Genomic DNA, 17,428 nt, shown 5'->3' on the forward strand with positions numbered 1-17,428 from the left:
CCCGTGGAAAATTTACAGTTAATTAACTGCTGTGAAAGTTAAATGATGTTTTGAAGGAGAGAAGAGAAACAAAGGAAAATGAACTGCGGTTTACAATAGCTATATGCCAAGCAAGCGTACGACCTATGGAGCAGCACTTTAGCAGTGTCGAGGAAAGCTGACAAATGAGAAAGTGAACATAAAGCACTAGGACACTCGTCTTTCTTCTTCTCAAAGGGGGGCCCTCCTCACCACTTCAATAATGATCTCTAATCTATCCGGTCATCTCGGCGTTCATCAATTCAACCAGTACTTCTCCCTTTAAAGCCTGCCATCGCCCTTTCTTCACCTCACCAACCATTCTTGGCCTCCATCTGCATTTTTCCTATAGCTAAAATCATCAATGAATAGCTCAAGCCATGAGTTCATTCCTACAAACGTGAGTGGTCTTCAATTTAAATCCTACTCATGATTAATTTTTAAGGTAAGTAGATTTAATAATTTAAAATATAATATAATAATATAACATAAAAATAATATAAATATAAAATATAATATGATTAAAGATTTTAATATTAATAAAAATCATAAATAAATTTATCAAAATAAAAAATTTTATTTATGTATTAATATAAATTATAATATATAATTTTTATATTAAATATAATATAAATATATAAAATATTAATATTTTATATAATACGAATATATAAATTATTACGTTTACATATAACATATTTTGTTATGATTTAAAATTTTAAACTATTTATTAATATATCAATTTTGTGTAAACTGTTCCCTCATATATATATCTTTGTTTGAGCAAACAGTAGTTTTTTCCTATTTTTGATAAAAAACAAACAATATCTAATCGGTCTTTTGCAATCATGTAAGATGTACAGGAGATGAGAATAGAACTGATAATTCCACTCCACCTATAGATATATTTATGAAAATTCGAAACAATCTTTGGCATCCAAAGTTAAACAGTTATGAATTTATAGTAATTTAAGAGAAATCCGACACTTCAATTTATTTTTTAAATAAAAAATTCAATAATAAGTCATTGAAACTACAACCAACACATGTGCGTAACATGATTGGACAAACTACTCCTAACATGTATAGTAACTTTTACGAAATTAATTTCTAAATAACAAAAATAAAAAAATACTAGGCTCTGATTAAAGATTTTGCCTTTATGAAGATCAAACAAGAAAAGTTACTCTGATAAAGCTGCCACAATAATGGTCTATATAGATTAATGTTTTTCTTTTATGAGCATTGCCATGTTAATTAACATGGTGAAAACTGAAAAATATTCGCTATGACCGTAATTTTTCTTAATTATAATTACTGTTTAAAAAAGTTTGATTATAAATTTATTAAATATAAATATTCAAAAAATTATGATTTAACACTTTTAATATTAATTAATTAGTTGAGTTGTATTTTATATTTTGTATTTTGTATTTAAAATTCTCAAAATTTGAATTTTATATTTATTATAACTAAAAAGTCAATATTGTATCAAAGGAGACGCAACTGTTAACAAGTTGCAATTTCTTTAGTTTCCTGGTTGTGTAAGTATTGAACAATGTAACAAAAGGTAATAATTATTTATATTAGTTTTATAAATTTTATTATTTTAAGATTTTAATTTTAGGGTTTAAGCCTTAAATATTTTTAAATGTAAAGTGCGGAATCTTTGTCGGACGAGAAATGTACACACATGCAGTAATTTCTACAAGTACTATTTTTATTTCTGTCCCGAATATACCCTTCATTTTCTTTTTTGAGATAAAATGAGAGAATTCATAAAATTAATGCTTAATGAACAAAAAGAAGAGAGGATCAGGAAAGCGATGTAAATGGAACAAATGCCGGCCGGAGATTCTGTTGTTTGCATTTTTTTAAAGAAAATGTTACTATATGGTTCTGCATATTCTTTTTATTAAATTCAATGGCTAGTTGCAACCTTCAAAGCTAAAAAAACAAAAAAAAAAAACGAAAACCCAAAAGTTATAAGCTCCAAAATTTGTCTGTCTTTGGTCTTGTCCTCATTTTTTTTTTTTTTTTGAGTTTTGAGATCTCCTCTATCCTGATGACATATAAAGTTGGTTAAAGAACTATGGTTTTTCCACTCTGTTGAAAGCAAATATAACCATCTGGGTCAGCTGAGAAAAAGAAAAGCTTGGGTTTACTTTGATGTTTATTGGGTTTCCACTTTCTGTAAGTTGAAGTCCGTCATATTTTGTAATGTCAATGGCTAATGCTGTTACAAACCAGGAGGGGGTGCCTGAAAACTTGAGGAAACAGCTTGCAGTGGCTGTCAGGAGTATCCAGTGGAGCTATGCAATTTTCTGGTCGTTATCAGTTACACAACCAGGGTATTGTCATCATTTGTTCCATTCAGATCAATAGTATTCTTCAAATTTAATCTTGTTCATATTTCTTAGTTCTCATTTTTAGGTTTAAACATGTTTTAAATCCAATGCAAATGAATGCTATCAGTCTTTAGTTTTCTTTAAAAAAAAGATTTTGTCTTCAATGTGAACTTTCCTTTCAAGCTAAACTTACCACAATGGAATTTTGATTTTCCTTCTATACATGGCATAATGAGGTTGTTTTGCAGTAGAATTTAAAGCCACTGGTATGGTAACCCGAGAGATAAGATTTAGGGAGTCTCCTTTTTTAACTTTGGAATTATGATATCTCTTGATTAACAATCACCAGGGTACTTGAATGGGGTGATGGTTACTACAATGGAGACATTAAGACTAGGAAGACTGTTCAAGCAATCGAGCTTAAATCTAATAAAATAGGCCTACAGAGGAGTGAGCAACTGAGAGAGCTTTATGAATCTCTGCTGGATGGTGAAACTGACCAAACCAAGAGGCCTTCTGCTGCATTATCTCCAGAGGATCTGTCTGATGCAGAGTGGTATTACTTGGTTTGCATGTCCTTTGTATTCAATTCGGGACAAGGGTAATAAATCTCAATTCTAATATGTAAACCTATTTTGATTGCCTTTTATATGTTATTTTTTCCATAATGTCTGTCTCTCTCATTACTTTTTTTAGTCATTTATACGTTTTCTTAGTGTTTTGACTGTTTTCCTTTAATACTATATTCATTCTTCATTTACATTTCTCCATAGCTTGCCAGGAAGAGCACTAGCAAATGGTGAAACCATATGGTTATGCAATGCTCAGCATGCAGATAGTAAAATATTCTCCCGCTCATTGCTTGCAAAGGTTGGTTTCCTTCGGCTTCAGTGTTGTTGCTCCATTTTAAACTGGTACAATATCCCAACCAATTGCATTACAAGAATCCATTTGACTGATATTATTTTCCTGTGACCTTGTTTTCCGTGACTTGATGTCCATCATTGCTCATAGAGTGCATCTATTCAGGTAAGATGATCTCTCCTTGCAAATCTTGTCATCCGTTTGATCATCCTATGCAGTAATGCAGATGTGTTATCTGAACACATCTCCAGGCTGTCATTCCTTTCTTACCTTGACATTATTGGCTATTACTTTTGCTCTGCAGACTGTGGTATGTTTCCCTTACCTTGGAGGTTTGGTTGAGCTTGGTGTAACTGAACTAGTAAGTTCTTTTTTGTGGACCTAGGTTTGAAGATTTCAGTTCATTATATCAAGAAATTAAGCAATTATGATACCTAATATTTTCTCTGAATATTCTTAATTTTTAAGGTTCTGGAGGATCCTAATCTTCTTCAGCATATTAAAGCTTCCTTGCTGGACTTCTCCAAGCCTGTTTGCTCTGAGAAATCTTCCTCTGCTCCTCATAATGCAGATGATGATGATAGAGATCCTGCTTGTGCCAAGGTTGACCATAAGATAGTGGATTTGTTGGACTTGGATAACCTCTATTCACCTACGGAAGAAATTAAATTTGATGAGGAGAAATTTAATGAGTTACATGAAAATATCAATGAAGATTTCAACATTGGTTCCCCTGATGAGTGTTCAAATGGCTGCGAACAAAATCACCAGATGGAAGACTCATTCATGCTTGAAGATGTGAATGGTGTTGCTTCCCAAGTTCAAAGTTGGCATTTCATGGATGAAGACTTTAGTATTTTAGAAAAAGATGCTATCTCTTCTCCCCAGCGGGGAAGCGTAAGCCATTCTCATTTTAAAGAACTTCAAGATGGCAATCACACAAAACTAAGCTCTTTGGATCTTGAAGTTGGTGATGACTTACACTACAAAAGAACTCTTTCTGCTATTCTCGGAACTTCAAATTGGTTGATCAAAAGCCAAGGTTTTCGCACTTGTGGCTATAAATCTAATTTTATCAGTTGGAAGAAAGGAGGAATGGCAAATTTTCACAGACCAAGGGTATATCAGAACATATTTAAAAAGATTCTATTTGAAGTTCCTCTAATGCATGGCTGTAGTTCTCTTATGTCTCAGAAGGAAAATGGTGGGAAACATTGCCTTGGCAAATTGAAAAAAGATGATGATAACAGAGGAAGTGGTTTACTTGAAAAAAGAAGAGAGGAAGAGAAATTTCTGGTCCTCAGGTCCATGGTTCCTTCTATCAGTGAGGTTAATTTCACTTCCATCCGCACTATGTTACCTAGAAATCAACTGTGGCATAATATGATCATACTTTATTTATATATGCATGTACATATTTCCATTATGTGTTTTATTAAACGTTCATAATATAAGTGTAAACATCCGAAGCAATTTACCGGAAACTTTGTGCAGATTGACAAAGCATCAATTCTGAAGGATACAATTAAGTATTTGAAAGAGCTGGAAGCCAGGGTAGAAGAGTTGGAATCTTGCAAGGATTCAGTGGACTTTGAGGCAAGGCCTAGAAGGAATTGCCTTCTGGATGTCGCGGAGCAGACATCGGATAACTATGAAAACAGAAAGGTTGACAATGTCAAGAAATCCTGGATGAACAAGAGGAAGGCCTGTGACATTGATGAAAGCCACGAAACTGGCTCAGAACTAAGTAGGGTTATTCCTAAAGATGGCCTTACATCAGATGTGAAAGTAAGCATTAAAGAGCTGGAGGTTAAAATTGAAATAAGATGTCCTTCCAGGGAATTTCTGTTGCTGGATATCATGGATGCTATAAACAGCCTACACTTGGATGCCCACACTGTTCAATCATCTACTCTCGAGGGTTTTATCATGGTAAACTTGAAATCTAAGGTTTGTATGCTCAGCTAGGCTCATTCTAACAGATTCCTCTGTTTTTTTATTGTTCCACTCTTAAGAATAACCTGTTTCATTTGTTTTTTTTTTCAGTTTCGAGGAGCAGCAATTGCACCTGCAGGGATGATCAAACAAGCACTTCAAAGAGTTGCAACTAGGTGATCAGGATGAGAAACCACATCAGAAACTAATCATCAACCAGTATTTGTATGATTTCTGGGTTCAGCAGGCTGATTACATTGGTACTTCTGTTACTTGGGTACCAAGCAAATGCAGAAGTAAATGAAGAACTGATATTCTTCCCAACAAGCATTTGTAATGAATATTAATCAATCGTTGTACCCTTCCTCTTAGCTAATAGGCTCGAGTAGGAACTTGTCTAGTGTTAAGAGGACAAAGCCTTCAATGTATTCCCCTACCTAGTACTAGTTTAGAACCTTTAGGTTTGAATCTCAGTTAACAAATTACTGTATTTTTATGATCATGCAATTTCTAATTCATTTCTTTTTTCTGTCCAACAAATATTAAACCAGGCTTCATCAAATACTTGTCTTTTTCTGCATGTCTGAATGATGTCAACCTATATAACTATGAAACTAACCAATCGATTTTTCTTTTGGGCTACCTTAGAATCGATTTTTAAATAACTAATACTTATTTAATGATAAAAATTCTGTCAAAATTTTTACTAAAAATAATTATCTAAAAAAAATCAAAATTTATACATTTGATCAATGTAATTAAATATTTCAATCTATTGATTTTAATTTTTATTTAATTATTTTTAATTTAAAAACTTCAAAATTTTATCTAAAAAACTTTATTTAAGTCTTCTCCAATAAATTAATTCATAAATGTAAGGTTTAAATTTGAACCAATAAAATGTTGCCTCATTAAGAGAAAAAATAAGAGGAACAAAAGTATGTACTAAAAGCATTTTCCAATTTAAAAACGCCACTAATGCTGTATTAAATAACTTAAGTAACTTAACAAATATTTATATTAATAATTTTAAGTAAATTAATAAAACATTTAAGAATATCCAAAAGACACATTTAAGTAAATTAAAAAGCAAGTCAATGAGGCGCTAAGATCTTGGCCTTGTGGGCTTCTTTGTTTTAGTAGGCATAAGTTTTTTCTCTTCTTTTGGTTGTAACAGACCAATATGAATCCAAAACTAATCGATGCATTACATGTTGTTCAACGGTGTCGTTTTTACCTTGAAAGGCATCTTCTCTCATCGTTTATCGGGTTGGGGCTTTGCGGTCTAATTTTTTGCCCAAAGAGGTCTTCTTTGACCCAACTACTCTCCGATGTGATTGACGAGCAGCGGGGCATGGAATGGAGTTTAATTCATAGCTACGGAAGTTCATCAAGTCTAAGAATGGGCCTATCACTGAAAGAGAAGGGGGGCGGTCGGAAGTAACGACGAGTTAAGTGAGGGTAGCGAGTGGTGGGTCTTTGTAAGAGAAGGTTCCAATTCAAATGCTCTAATTGGGCTTTAGAGACCCATTGTTGTCCAATAAGAGTGTCTTGCCTGCTTGTTCCTTCGGTGCCCAGTCTGTAGGTCCAATCTCAACTTCATGCTTACATGTATTCGATGTATCGCCATGTACAGCAGCTATTTGCTGAAATTACCCAAAGAATTAGAAACTCTCCTACGAGAATCTCCGCGGCTTTATTCCATAGGAATTTAAAACACGACGATTTATTCCATAGGAATTCAAAACACGACGAAGCAGTTGACTCTTATGCTGAAAAAGATTATGTATTAGTATCATGGACATCCAAGTTATCCAAGTTGGTAAGGCTAGGCAAGCCAGAAGAAGCCATTTGCTTGTTCAAGAATATGCTATTCCTGATGACTAATCAAAGGCCAAACTATGTTACAATTTTAAGCTTAATAAAAGCCGTAGATGCTTTAAATTGGGATGTCTTGATAATGATGGTTCATGGGTTGGTGGTCAAAATGGGGTTTGAATCAGAGCCCTCAGTTTTAACTGCTCTAATTGGATCGTATTCCGTTTATGGTATGGAGATATGTTGGAGTTTGTTTCATCAAGTACCTGATAAAGATGTTGTTTTATGGAGTGCTATGGTTGCTGGATGTGTTAAGAATGGGGACTATGTGGAGGCTCTTGAGTTGTTTAGAAGAATGCAGTTTTTTGGGTTGAAAGCTAATCACGTTAGTATTGTCAGCATTTTACCTGCTTGCGCGAATCTTGGTGCTCTCCAGTTAGGTAGAGAAATACATGGTTTTATTATAAGAAGAATGTTTTATCATGTTACTAGTGTTCAGAATTCATTGGTTGATATGTATGCAAAATGTAATAGTCTTGATACAGCAATCTGTGTTTTTGACGGGATGTGGAAGAAGGACTTGGTTTCTTGGAAGACTCTGATTCGTGGTTATATTGAGAATGAATGTGGAATAAAAGCAATTAATCTTTTTTCAAAGATGCAGCGGTTGTCTTTCTTTGCTCCAGATGAATTTGTTGTCCTGGATATGATTATGGCTGTGCTACAATCTGGAGAAAGTAAAATTGGATCTGTATTTCATTGCTATGTTCTGAAAACCGGGTTCTTGGCTTTTGTTTCTGTTGCAACTTCACTTTTGCAGATGTATGTTAAGTTTGGCATGGTAGGTTCAGCTAGGAATGTGTTTGATCACATTAGCAATAAAGATGTCATTGCTTGGAATGTGATGATCTCAGCTTACACCCAAAGCAGGTTAACTTTTAATGCTGTGGATACATTTACACAGATGTTATGTATGAACTTGAAACCTAATGAGTTCAGTTTAGTTACTTTGTTGCAAACGTGTTCTTTGATGGCATCTCAAGAAGCATCTCATGAACTTGGAGAAAGCATCCATGCTTTCATAGCAAAACTTGGTTACTCAAGGAATGTATATTTATCTTCAGCCTTGATAGATTTCTACTGCAGATCTGGAAGGGTTAAGCAAGGAAAGGCTCTTTTTGATGAAGTTCCTACCAAAGATCTTATTTGTTGGAGTTCAATGATTAATGGTTATCGATTGAATGGTTATGGAATTGAGGCTCTTGAGACATTCTCAAATATGTTGCATTGTGGGATAAAGCCCAATGATATTATTTTTCTTTCTGTTTTATCAGCTTGTAGTCATTGTGGGCTAGAATACGAGGGTTGGAACTGGTTTTATTCTATGAAAGAGAAGTATGGCATTACTCCAAAACTTGCACACTATGCATGTATGGTAGATTTGCTCAGTCGCCAGGGTAATATTGAACAAGCCCTAGACTTTGTGAAGAAAATGCCAATGGAACCAGATAAAAGAATCTGGGGAGCTCTTCTTGCTGGTTGTAGGTTAACGCATGGGCCAATTGAGATTGTAGAGTTTGTTGTTGAACAGCTTGCCACCTTGGACCCACAAAATAGTACTAACTATTACATGATTTTATCAGACCTATATGCAGAGGAGGGTAGAGAGGAAGATGCAGAGAGGCTGAGAAGATTGGTGGATGAGAATGCCTAGAGGAAAAACAAAAGTTGAACAATGCGGTAGTGAATTCAGTCTTCTGTACATTCTGTCAATTGATTTCATGATCAGTAGGTAAACCAATTGATATAGTCTCTCTGTATTCATTTTGTAGCATGTTGAAAATATATTTTTAAAAATTTTTAACTTTTAAAACTTGAGGGTTCTTTTTAATGGAATCTGAGATCTTTCGGGTATTCTGCTAACATTGTTGATCTTCTCATTTCATTTTGTGCTTTGAAAATCATAATTGGGACTAAAATAGTGATCATGTTCTGAATCTCAAAATGAGTTTAAGCAAGACCAAGTGTGTCATTTTCTTTTTGGTTGTTAAACTCCTTAGCCAGTTATGACGTGTTCAATCATGCATTCTTGAGAGTTGAGGGATGTTATTTTTTGCAATATTCTGTAGATTTTTTAAAATGTTATTTCGGGAATCTAAGCAGAACATGATGGGACAAGTTAAAACGTGCTTGCTGATCTGTTTCAGTTTGAGAGCGATATTGCTCTGTTATTTTTTTTCCCTAAGAGGAAAAACCATTGCAAACAAAGAGTAATCAAAGCACCTTACTCTCTAAAATAAGCCTCGATCTAGCATGAGACCAAGCAAGACAATTGGATATAGAAAATATAATATTGATGACCTCTATCAAACTATTTCATTTTCAGATTACAAAACATTTTCCATGTCAGAATTAGATTAACATTGAATTCTGCTTGGGAGCTTGAAGTGTTGAAATTATGGCTAGAAATATTTTCCAATAGACACATTAAAATTGGAGCAAATGTTGTGTTAAATGAACTTCTAAAACTAACTGCATTAACTTTCCCAACACAGCAACCACACTTTCTTCAGTCTTGCTCCCTTTCTTACTTACAGAAACACCAACACAGAAACTAAGTTTGCCCCTGTTTTATCTGCAGGCTATCTCACACATGAAAGAAGGAATACTTGAAGTTCTTGTCGTAAATGCTGAAGATATTAGACACATTAATCTTATTGGTATCTCTCTCTCCTGGCTATAGATGGTAAATATAACATGGTCTATTCTTGTTTTTCTTTCAACAACTTTTTGTTCAAACTTTTAATTAATAGTTTGGGTTTGGTCATTTGGCCGTAGGAACACCAGCCTTCAATGTTATATTACAATGTGGAACTCAATAATACAGAAGCAAAGTATCATCAGGTTCATTTTTTGACTTAATTTGTTGGTGAAACCATGTATTTTGCTTCTTTCTCCCTAATATGCATTTTACCCCATTCTCATTGCCCTGATACCTCAGTTTGCATTTAGAAACTACTACCATCTTTTACCTCACTTCTTCTAAATCTGACAACTAACCTTCCCCACTCTGTTTCTATAATTTCTTGTGCCATGAAAAATGCAGATAGGACTGGTAGGAAAGCAATATAATGACCAAAACATCATAAGGTAATGACTAGCAGATAGTTAAATGTTGCTGTAATTTACTCATCTTTTTGAGACATTGAAAACAAATCAACAATTAACACAAAAAACCAATATAACAGCTAAGATGAGTTTACATTTTCAGAATTCAACTTGGTGGAATAATTACTGAGGGGACCGACATAGGATTTATACAAGTGAGAGCAGCTCCTTACAGTATAGTGCTTGAAGATGACACCTATAAAGGACAGATAAAGATTGGATTTAAATTCATTGCTCATGTGAGTATGATCAGACCCCAAATTTATATTTTTATTCATAGAAAAGGATGTCATTTTTTTGCAGAAAGAAGTGCAAAAAGAGAAGCAAGAACTCCATTAGGAATCTGTGGAAATTCCAATGGAGTTTTTTTTTTTCTTTTTTCTTTTCTCTTTAAACAAAATAATTCCAAAAATGAGCACATGGATGATTAAGAGGAATACAGCTAGAAATTTTCATTTGCATGCGATTTAATGTAAAATTGTGAACCATGGTCTGAATTCTATGATATGAAGATTTTCCAAATGATTTTCCCAATGATTTTTCAATAGGTCTTGGCAGTTTTTCTATAACTAGAAATAGGACTTGACACCATTTTGCGGAGGTTCATGCATTTAATTAAAAACAAAGAGAAAAAGAAATCATTTGGCCTTTCCAATCTGGCCCCCAATTAGGCCTAATAAGCCATATGATTCAGATAAATGGGAGGCACGTCTATCTCACGAATCTCCCTTATAATAAACTGATTTTTTTTGTTCTCTTTCAATCCATTGAATTTTCTAATATGTTTGACTCACCAAAGTTGAAAGCCCCATGAATTATTCCCAAAGGCTAGTGCATACTATCGATTTCCAGGCTAACCTCCGACCAACCCAAAACCGCTGGGGCCCTATATGATTTCCAAAACATGCAAGCGAAATTCCCATGTTCTAATCTATACTTGTACTTGGTACTATTTCTTTTCCATGAAAATAAAGTTAAATTTTGCAAAGAAAAGAAAGTCATTTTATGAAATTGCTGTAAAGTCGAATAAACTTGTTATTGAAACTGGGGAAATGGGTTTTGGTGCATCTTTCCTATCAAGTTGACTCAGTCATGGGGCCCTAATGACCCACTTGATGAGTGTTTAAAGACAAATTAGTTGAGTAAAATAATGGGGAAACCTCAATTTGCCTACTCTGACACCTATCTTTTCAACTTGTTATGCTTCACATGCCTTGGACTTACATCATTAGAAATATATGGCTAATGAATTTACTAATTTTGCTTTGAACCACATCATTTTTGTCTGTCCATGACATTAATTGGGAATCATTTCAATATACTATTAGTATTCATCAAGATAAGTTAAAAAAAAGCTGTTATTTATTCACAACAGCTCAGTTTAGGCAATTTTTATTAATTTTGATGGTGAGCTCTGACATGATAACTGATCCATAATAAAAATTTGGCTTGTAAGAAAGCTTCATTCTAAAAAAAATTATTAATATCAAAGATTGTGAAACATTTTTCATTGACTTAAAATTTGCATTGAATTAAAGCAAATAAAATGGTTGAAATTCTTTTCTCTGAAATATAAAATATTTCTCAAGTATTTGCAAACTGCAATCATATAATAAAAGCCCCCAGCCTTCATGAATATTCAATGTACAACTAAGAGACACTGTGCATGTCCTATCAGAAACAATACTCGTCCAACCAAAGAAGCCAAAAATTGTTTTAACTTTCTCCAAAAATCAAACCCAGTCTTTCTTTTCTTCAATGCAATATTTTCTGCCAATTTTGCAACTGGGTTTTTCTTGTTTAATCAGAAAAATAAAAAAGATCCTGCAATCGAACGGTCAAGATTCCTTGTTTTTCGACTTTTGCATGATCATGGTGCCATGGATATGCAAAAAGAAAGTGTTTCTTTTGGAAAGAAAAGGTTACAACAGCAGCAAGCAACAAAGAAATGCTTAGGAGGGAACTGTTTCAAACGGTCCTCAGATTGCTAGCTACCTTCAACGGTTTCGAATTCAAACGCCCTTTAAAGGTAACTTATTGGAAAAGAATGTAAAGGAAGACCGTTGCTTTATGAATTATGATCAACCGTTGGCTTTACATTTTCAAATGTCAGTTTGTTTCACCTCTTCGATACAAATATATTGCTTTAAACATATTTCTATAAATTATATTTGGAATCTGATAGCAACAACGACCTGTGACTGTGAACAAAACATCTTTTGCTTTTTTGTTTCGGCAAGAACCATAGGCCATTCTTTTTTCTTTTCTTTTCCCTTCTTTTTCTTCTGTCCAATGTAAATAATTCAGTTTAACACAATTTTTGCCGGGCCATGTTTTGGACCATGTCTTAAAGTCCCATCAGTTCAGTTTGTGGATTATGATTTATAAGTCCTCAAATCTTGAGCCCCACTAACCAAATTTCATGATTATTTGCAGAGTCAAGAATAGTAATAAGGCTCAAATGGACAATTTGTCAAATTCTGATGAAAAGTATGATCTGGGTTATCAACCTTCTCCTTCTTCTATTGATCAAAATGATCAGTCAACGACAGAAACGCCAGGATACTCAACGATGAGTGGTGATTCTTTCTTGTATTGCCGGACTTACTCTGAGACCTCCGCATTTTCAGACCCCGTTGATGATAACAGCTGTTGTAGTGAAGCTTCACCCTCTCATTGGCCGGCCACAAGATCCGGGGCTCAGAATCAAGCTGTTCTTAACAGGCTTGGAACAAAGCAGCGCAAAAGTATTGCAGATGAAAAGCTTGATGACCTGGAATCATTGGATTTAGGTGAAATATTTGGCAGAGTTATATGTCTTCCATTCTAAACTATGTTTGTTTTTTCATGCTAATTGGTGTAAATTATGTTGACAGAACTTGAAATGATGAAGGAAAGATTCGCAAAACTTTTACTGGGAGAAGACATGTCAGGAAGTGGGAAAGGGGTCTGCACAGCGGTTACAATCTCAAATGCCATAACCAATCTCTATGGTACATAACATATTTCAAACATAAACATGACTGTTTTAGATGTCATTCAATTCTATGAAATTGCTTACTTCTGTTACATGTTAATTTCTGTAGCAACTGTATTTGGTCAAAATTTGAGGTTGGAGCCTTTGAACACTGAAAAGAAGGCACTTTGGAAAAGAGAAATGGACTGTCTTTTATCTGCCTGCGATTACATTGTGGAATTTACTCCCAAGTCACAGAATTTGCTTAATGGAGCAGCTGTTGAGGTAAGATTTCATAATCCAAAACCAAATTTTGGCTGGGGTTTGTCATCCTTCTCTGCTTTAACATGATGTTTTTGACTTTTTAGATACTGGAAAGCAGACCGAGATCAGATATTTATATCAATCTTCCTGCACTGAGAAAGTTGGATGCAATGCTTATTGTAAGACAAGCTCATTGTGAAAAAAATCACAATCTTTTCTAGTTGAAAAGCTTATTTCATAGCTGCTAACATCTTTTTACAGGAAATACTGGATAGTTTCCAGGACAGAGAATTCTGGTATGCGGAGCAAGGGAGTATGTCCTCGAAATCGACTCGTACAGGCTCATTTAGAAGGGTTGTTCAGAGGAACGATGAGAAATGGTGGGTGCCAGTGCCATGCGTTCCTTCAGGTGGTCTCTCTGAGAAAGCAAGGAAACACTTGCGACACAAACGTGACTGTGCTAATCAAATTCACAAGGCGGCTATGGCGATCAACAGTAGTGTTCTTGCTGAGATGGAAATACCAGACTCGTACATGTTATCTCTTCCAAAGGTTAGTCCTTCCGGCGATCAAATTGCTGCTCAAAATTTGAAGCAAGACCCAATTGCATTTTTTTTTCTAGAACAAGCATTGCCAATCCATAGCTGAAAGATACGACAAATTTCTTTTTTCTAACTCTATTTTCCATGCGGAAACTCCTTTCATCTACAGAGCGGAAGAGCCAGTATCGGAGACCAAATTTACCGTTTCATGTATGCCACAGAAAAATTTTCCCCTGAATATCTGCTTGATTGTCTGAATATAGCATCCGAACATGAAGCACTTGAGCTTGCAGACCGCGTTGAAGCTTCAATGTATACATGGAGACGTAAAGCATGCATAAGCCATTCAAAATCGTCATGGAGCATGGTAAAAGACTTGATGTCTGATGTTGATCGAAGTGACAAAAATCATATATTGGCTGAAAGAGCAGAGAGCTTGTTATTTGCCTTGAAGCAGAGGTATCCTGAACTTTCACAGACGTCCTTGGACACATGCAAGATTCAATACAATCGGGTAGGTGAAAAGCTATCCGTGCGTTTTTTCTATTTAGCAGCACTGAAATTGAGTGTTAGAAGTTCTTCCATTAATGAATATTCTTTGTTGCAGGATGTGGGGCAAGCAATCCTGGAGAGCTACTCAAGAGTGTTAGAAGGTCTCGCTTTCAACATTGTTGCTTGGATTGAAGATGTCTTTTTTGTAGACAGAACAATAAGAAACCAAGAATAAAAGTATATTCCAATCAGTAACAAATATCAAAGAGAGGGCTAACTCAACCCCAAAGTCATTTGTGGTCGTTCATCCATTTTAACAAGAAACCAAGAACATAATCTGGTTGATAAACCTAGCAATATTTCTTTATAATTCCATGCATATTTTAATTGCTGTTACATGGGAACCAATTTGTCCATTAGTATCATTTTAAACAAATCATGCAATTCTAACACCACAATGTTTTTAGCCCCCCCGTCCCCCTGTATTTTTTAGGTTCCTATTCTGTATTGCACTTGAAGATACAGGTTCTCATTAATTCAACTGCAATTTTGACAACCTGTGAAATAACAATAGGAAATAAAAATTTCCCAATTATGTACTCCAACAAGGCAACATCATCACTTCATCCACTGTGGAAAAGGGGAATGGATACCAACTAAGCCATTCAAACATCAGTCAACGAACCACTCCTTAGTCTTATAGGCATTAAGGGTTTTCTTGGAGGAGAAGAAGAAGAAGAAGAAGAAGAAGATGATGTGGAAGATTTGAAAGCTTTAACCTTATCCTTGCATTTGGTGTTGTCTCCTTTGTTCTCTTCCAAACACTCCTCCAAGCCCTCAGCTTTGCCTTGGGACAAAGTCTTCCTCTCTGTCACATCAATACCAGCAGCAGCAGCAGCGGCGCCATTCACCCCCTTCTCTTGATCCATTGTGTCGATAGTTCCACCAAGTCAACCAAAAGCAAAAGGACTCGGAAGCCTGTATCAAAGATTCAAAATTGTTTGATAGAACATAAACATATATATTCTACTTTAAAAAAGAAAATAAAATATACAAGCTATATTTAATTTCCAGGGAAAGTGGGACATGTAGGGTAGAAAAAAAAACCCACAGAATTTTGAGGTTTTATTGTTTAAGTAGTTTTTCATCAGCTGTGAAAAGATGATAGAAAAAAGTAGGTCAAGAAAAACAAAAGCAAAGAACATAGTTTAACCTGATCTTAAACTAAAAACAACAATAATTTTAAACTATACAGGAATAATTCAAGATTAACTGATGTTCCCACAGCTACCATCTTGCCCTTAAACCTAAAAGAACAAAGGAGAAGAAAAAGAAGGTGGAAAATGTTAAGTTGATGAACGTACTCAGAGAAAACTATAGGATGGAGTACTGCTGGAGTTGCAGATGGAGAGAGAAAGTTGGAGACAACTATTTTAAAAGAAAGATGAGAAAGAAATATATAGCACTAGTCATCAGTCTATATATCTTTCATTTCTGGAGCGTCCATTTCTAAATTTATTCAGAGACAGAAGGCTAGGGATAGAACAGAGATGAAAAATGAAATAATAACAAATATTGGAGAGTAGTAGTACTTTTCCTCAATTTTGATTCCTTGGCCTTGACCATAACCGCACAGGCCACAGGGAGTCAGGGTTCAAGTTGACCTCTCCAACCAGAAGCAGGCAAAAGGAGGCAGAGGCAGAGGCAGAGGCAGAGACGGTTAAGGAGAAGACGTTAATAATAATGATAGCATTTTATGCCATATAATGATAACAATAATGTTTCAGCATTGTCTCAATACAGTAAAAGCTTAAGCTATTAATTTAGTTGTATATAATAATCTAAGATTAGTTTTTACATATCCTCTCACGTGTGGAAAAGTGTGAACAAAGCCCACTTGACAGGTCCATCACGTACATTTTGTGAATTAAAAATAAAAATAAATATAGTGAAAACTGACACTAATCTATGAATCACACCATCTAAATGCTTAAGCTGAGAGCTCAAAAATTAATAAACTTATAGTAAAATCTTCTTTGCACAGGAAGCCTATACTATATACCATATCATAACTAAAAGTAAAGGCCCAATGACCACAGAATAAATAAACAGGAAGCTATGGTCCCCCACTGAGAGACTATAATTGAATGTGCCAACAATATAATGTAATAGTAAGGAAAGAACCGTCAGGTAAAGATCCAGATAGAACTAATCAAGACTGAGCCGAATAACCAATAAACTTTGAAAACTGTATTTTCTTATTTGGCCTCAGACTTGGAATAGGTTTTAGTTGTCCATTTCTGATAGAAGAATTTCATTTTTCGACCATTGGATTTGGCCCTATTAAAGTTCATTACTATGATCAGCTTTTTTTTTTTTTTTTTTTTTTAATTTTCAGATTTTAGATCAGATAAAGTACTCTTGAAATAGCTGAAATGTAATCAATTTTCTCGTATAACAATCGATGCGTTAAAACTATATTTTCATCAAAAGAAGGAACGACACGAAGGCCCCATAGAAGAAACTCAACTCATTGTGTTTTCTCCCTGTTTGATCTTTATATCAGATGCATCAATTTAACATTGAAGTCCTAAGACAACGCCTGATTCATTTCAAATGAATCAGAGCATTGAACCATTAACAGTTATTCATTGACAACTAAAATATACAAATGCATGTAGCCATCCATCTTCAGACTCTTATTGCATCAAATCGGAAAATCTAACTGCTAAGATAGCTATTATTGACCAACACTGTCAATCAGAGATTTATAGTTCAAAAAACCAAATCTCTTAAATCCGTAAAATCAAGGAACATGGTGTTGTCTTTGTATACCCACAAAGACATCTTCCAAATTCTAGGTAGGGTCTTGTGACCAAACGATGCCTATCCAACAATGACACCTTCTTGATATCACAAATGTCTGTAGAAATCAATTTAAGTATGCAGAAGCTGATGTTTTAAGAATTTAAGTATAGGAACTACATGCCCTCCACCTTGGAAAATATTAATCCTCGGACATG

At 34.7% G+C, this 17,428-nt stretch overlaps 3 protein-coding genes and 1 long non-coding RNA gene across 13 annotated transcripts; 3 read left to right on the forward strand and 1 right to left on the reverse strand.

Moving 5' to 3' along the window:
* The first annotated feature begins 1,811 nt into the window (after positions 1-1,811).
* Positions 1,812-5,733, forward strand: LOC111304733 (transcription factor EGL1-like). The gene is made up of 8 exons (XM_022901609.2): positions 1,812-2,369; positions 2,716-2,967; positions 3,140-3,236; positions 3,381-3,395; positions 3,535-3,591; positions 3,699-4,559; positions 4,725-5,180; positions 5,277-5,733. The coding sequence occupies exons 1-8, from the start codon at positions 2,239-2,241 to the stop codon at positions 5,343-5,345; spliced, it is 1,938 nt and encodes a 645-aa protein (XP_022757344.2). The 5' UTR covers positions 1,812-2,238; the 3' UTR covers positions 5,346-5,733.
* Positions 5,734-6,248: 515 nt separating this feature from the next.
* LOC111304735 (putative pentatricopeptide repeat-containing protein At3g01580) lies at positions 6,249-10,674 on the forward strand. 7 transcript variants are annotated; one of them, XM_089750120.1, is made up of 5 exons: positions 6,249-8,775; positions 9,625-9,729; positions 9,822-9,887; positions 10,090-10,133; positions 10,255-10,674. In XM_089750120.1, exon 1 carries the CDS (start codon positions 6,775-6,777, stop codon positions 8,695-8,697), a length of 1,923 nt encoding a protein of 640 aa, XP_089606246.1. In that variant the 5' UTR covers positions 6,249-6,774; the 3' UTR covers positions 8,698-8,775; positions 9,625-9,729; positions 9,822-9,887; positions 10,090-10,133; positions 10,255-10,674. The 7 variants fall into 7 exon arrangements, with proteins under 7 accessions (XP_089606246.1, XP_089606250.1, XP_089606244.1 ...); XM_089750124.1 differs by having other exon boundaries at positions 6,249-8,723; XM_089750118.1 differs by having other exon boundaries at positions 9,625-9,887.
* Positions 10,675-12,238: 1,564 nt separating this feature from the next.
* On the forward strand, positions 12,239-14,660 carry LOC111304734 (rop guanine nucleotide exchange factor 3-like). 2 transcript variants are annotated; one of them, XM_089750719.1, is made up of 8 exons: positions 12,239-12,943; positions 13,028-13,144; positions 13,238-13,392; positions 13,476-13,550; positions 13,633-13,688; positions 13,737-13,923; positions 14,083-14,427; positions 14,521-14,660. In XM_089750719.1, the coding sequence occupies exons 1-8, from the start codon at positions 12,574-12,576 to the stop codon at positions 14,638-14,640; spliced, it is 1,425 nt and encodes a 474-aa protein (XP_089606845.1). In that variant the 5' UTR covers positions 12,239-12,573; the 3' UTR covers positions 14,641-14,660. The 2 variants fall into 2 exon arrangements, with proteins under 2 accessions (XP_089606845.1, XP_022757345.2); XM_022901610.2 differs by having other exon boundaries at positions 12,242-12,943; positions 13,633-13,923.
* LOC149512762 (uncharacterized) lies at positions 14,407-17,409 on the reverse strand. 3 transcript variants are annotated; one of them, XR_016331508.1, is made up of 3 exons: positions 15,998-17,409; positions 15,185-15,383; positions 14,407-14,538 (listed from the first exon to the last, which is right to left on the reverse strand). It is a non-coding gene; the product is annotated as an uncharacterized LOC149512762 (long non-coding RNA). The 3 variants fall into 3 exon arrangements; XR_016331507.1 differs by lacking the exon at positions 14,407-14,538 and having other exon boundaries at positions 14,747-15,383; positions 15,770-16,770; XR_016331506.1 differs by lacking the exon at positions 14,407-14,538 and having other exon boundaries at positions 14,747-15,383; positions 15,998-16,764.
* Between the last annotated feature and the right edge of the window lie 19 nt (positions 17,410-17,428).

The sequence above is a fragment of the Durio zibethinus genome, chromosome 21 (genome assembly GCF_047325235.1).
Source record: "Durio zibethinus cultivar Kanyao isolate XHJ-2024 chromosome 21, ASM4732523v1, whole genome shotgun sequence".
In the NCBI taxonomy this organism is placed as follows: Eukaryota; Viridiplantae; Streptophyta; class Magnoliopsida; order Malvales; family Malvaceae; genus Durio; species Durio zibethinus.

Coding starts and splice junctions, on each gene's coding strand:
- LOC111304735 (XM_089750118.1), top strand. CDS start 6,775: ATGTATTCGATGTATCGCCATGTACAGCAGCTATTTGCTGAAATTACC.
- LOC111304733 (XM_022901609.2), top strand. CDS start 2,239: ATGTCAATGGCTAATGCTGTTACAAACCAGGAGGGGGTGCCTGAAAAC. Junction 2,370..2,715: donor TTATCAGTTACACAACCAGG/GTATTGTCATCA, acceptor AACAATCACCAG/GGTACTTGAATGGGGTGATG. Junction 2,968..3,139: donor GTATTCAATTCGGGACAAGG/GTAATAAATCTC, acceptor ATTTCTCCATAG/CTTGCCAGGAAGAGCACTAG.
- LOC111304734 (XM_022901610.2), top strand. CDS start 12,574: ATGATTATTTGCAGAGTCAAGAATAGTAATAAGGCTCAAATGGACAAT. Junction 12,944..13,027: donor CCTGGAATCATTGGATTTAG/GTGAAATATTTG, acceptor TTATGTTGACAG/AACTTGAAATGATGAAGGAA. Junction 13,145..13,237: donor TGCCATAACCAATCTCTATG/GTACATAACATA, acceptor TAATTTCTGTAG/CAACTGTATTTGGTCAAAAT.